This window comes from Drosophila guanche, unplaced genomic scaffold (assembly GCF_900245975.1).
Source record: "Drosophila guanche unplaced genomic scaffold, DGUA_6, whole genome shotgun sequence".
In the NCBI taxonomy this organism is placed as follows: Eukaryota; Metazoa; Arthropoda; class Insecta; order Diptera; family Drosophilidae; genus Drosophila; species Drosophila guanche.
In genome coordinates, this window is record NW_022995784.1 from 72222 (window position 1) to 74509 (window position 2288).

The following is a 2288-nucleotide window of genomic DNA, read 5'->3' on the forward strand; positions in this document are numbered from 1 at the left end:
TTACCCTCACCCCCCCCCCCCCCCCCCCCCCCCCCCCCCTTCCCAAAGTCCTTCCTGTCTTGCAATTCTTCATTCTGATTTTAATTTCTTAAAGTAAACGACGTGCATATCAATTAGCATTCAACCACGCAATCAAAATTTTTAAATCCAATACTGATAATGACAATCGTACTCCCAATCTCTTTTCTTTGCTGACCCTGTCTTTCCGTGTCTGTTCCCGTCATACCTGACCATAATTTCTTTCGCTATCTCACTCTTCATCCAAGAGTTCTATCCAATTAAAGCATTGTTTCAACGAGGTAAAATTTGAGTGCATAAATGCAGGACTTCAATTCTATATGCATTCTATTTCAATTAAAAAACCACAGTACATCAAAATTAAAAAATATAAACGGTTAAAAAAGAGTTTTGATCTTTTTCAACAAAAATGTATTATCAACTTAAGGCATATGTATGTACATATGTAGATCGGGCCATGTCCATGTACATAAACCGGAAATGTGCATAATTCATACATACACATGTTCGCACCTTTTACGCACTTATTTAGGTACATACAAACACATCTACATGCATATGTACGAAAAAACACCCAGCAACACACAATTAATTGGCAATTCAACCCTTACAAGATTTAGCGTGTTGCATTTGTTTTTCTCTGTAAGAGTTTCTCGTTAGGAACACTTTCATATTTTTCTCTGCTCTTTTTTCCAAAAATTTCCGTTGATTCTAGGTGCGCTCCAACGGCTCCTCGCTGACTGAGAAAGCAGGTCCTATTTGTGTTATTACTTTTAAATGTTTTTTCCTTTGCCGTTAATTAATTTACATTTCTTCAGTTTGCTTTCATTCGAATATTCATTATGCAGCGTAATGCGAGGTGCGAGGAGATAATCACCCTTTAGTTCGGTTCAGTCTGGTTCATTTTGCATGTTACTCTTATTTATATATACTTATACATATGTACATATCTATACACGCATTTTTGTATTCATATATAATCTTCAAATGATATGTAAGAGCGAATTGCATGCAGATGTGTCAAAATGCTCCAAACGAATGGGAATTGCAGCCGTAGTTGACGCTGGGAAATTATTAAGGAGCGGCTGATTTATGTGTTTACTTTATGTTTACGACGTTTAATTATTAGTTTATGGGAGGACCCTTGTAGGGGCAAACGCACTAATCTAACTTTTGTCTGTATTCTCTATTTCCCCATCGCTCTATCGTTTTTTCGCAGGATATGATACTCTACCAATAGATTCGATGCAGGGTCTGGAGATCAGCAGCCCGGTGGGCGGTGGGGGCGCTGCTGGTAACAGCGGAGGTGTTAACAGTGCTAGCGCAAGCAGCGGTGCTGTCGTCCCACCCAGCGGGGCACCAACATCGCCCTATTCCATGGACATGGACGTCGGCGAGATCGATGCCGGTACATTGAGCTTCGACTTGGATGCCATGCCGACTCCACCCAACGACAACAATAACTTGGCTGCCTGGTACGATACCGACTGTTAGAAACACACATTTATTGCTCTCTTCCCCTGGCCGGAAGCATGGGCAGGCGTACGATCCCGAACGGCTCCGTGATGCGATGGCACCAGTGGAAGAGGCTATTACCACACACCCACACACATGCATAAACATAAACATATATATTAATTATAATACAACTACAACGGCATAAAGCATATTATATGATGCATTACATATTACCCACATAAATGAAATGAAAAATTAAACAAATGTTTGCAATAGAACTCGTACATTTCCCCAAATTCTTCCATATTCTTTCACTTCTTTCAAGTTAGTGGGGGATCGCAGCAGATCCAAGAGGGGCAAACGCTTACATATGGGCATTTCTCTGACGAAATTACGAATGAACGAGAAGGGACGTGTGAGACGCTTCTTACGCGTCATAACTTTTATACCCGGCACTCAGGACTACATCTAGATTTAGAAGATATCGCCAACCACTAGATATCGTTCATATTACAGAACACGTGGTAAAAAGACTACTAAATAAAATGCATCAAAAAAATTGGATCAGTTAATCGTATTTTCCAATTTATGAGATATTTAAAACAGAAATAAAATTGGTACTTTTTCCCTGCACGTTCTGTGCAATAATGACCGCTAGGTTTCACATCAGATTTTTCGAAAGTGGCGCCATCTATGAAAATTTCTTATACGCAACTTTGATGGTCACTCTTTTTCTAATAAAGAGCGTTAAAAACCGAGTCTTGGGTTTAACTTTTAAAAATTTGCTTTTGGCCACTGTTTCCGCAACTCCT

The 2288-nt window shown here is 39.7% G+C and overlaps 1 protein-coding gene across 3 annotated transcripts in view; it reads left to right on the top strand.

The window, feature by feature from the left end:
- LOC117591481 (armadillo segment polarity protein) overlaps positions 1–1760 on the top strand; it is a 14557-nt gene extending 12797 nt beyond the window's left edge. For 2 of the 3 annotated variants that reach the window (XM_034284767.1, XM_034284766.1), the window contains exon 7: positions 1238–1760. In XM_034284767.1, the coding sequence (XP_034140658.1) occupies positions 1238–1512 (275 nt within the window). In that variant the 3' untranslated portion in view covers positions 1513–1760. The remainder of the gene's footprint in view (positions 1–1237) is intronic. The other variant, XM_034284768.1, reaches the window with a different exon arrangement.
- The last annotated feature ends 528 nt before the right edge of the window (positions 1761–2288 follow it).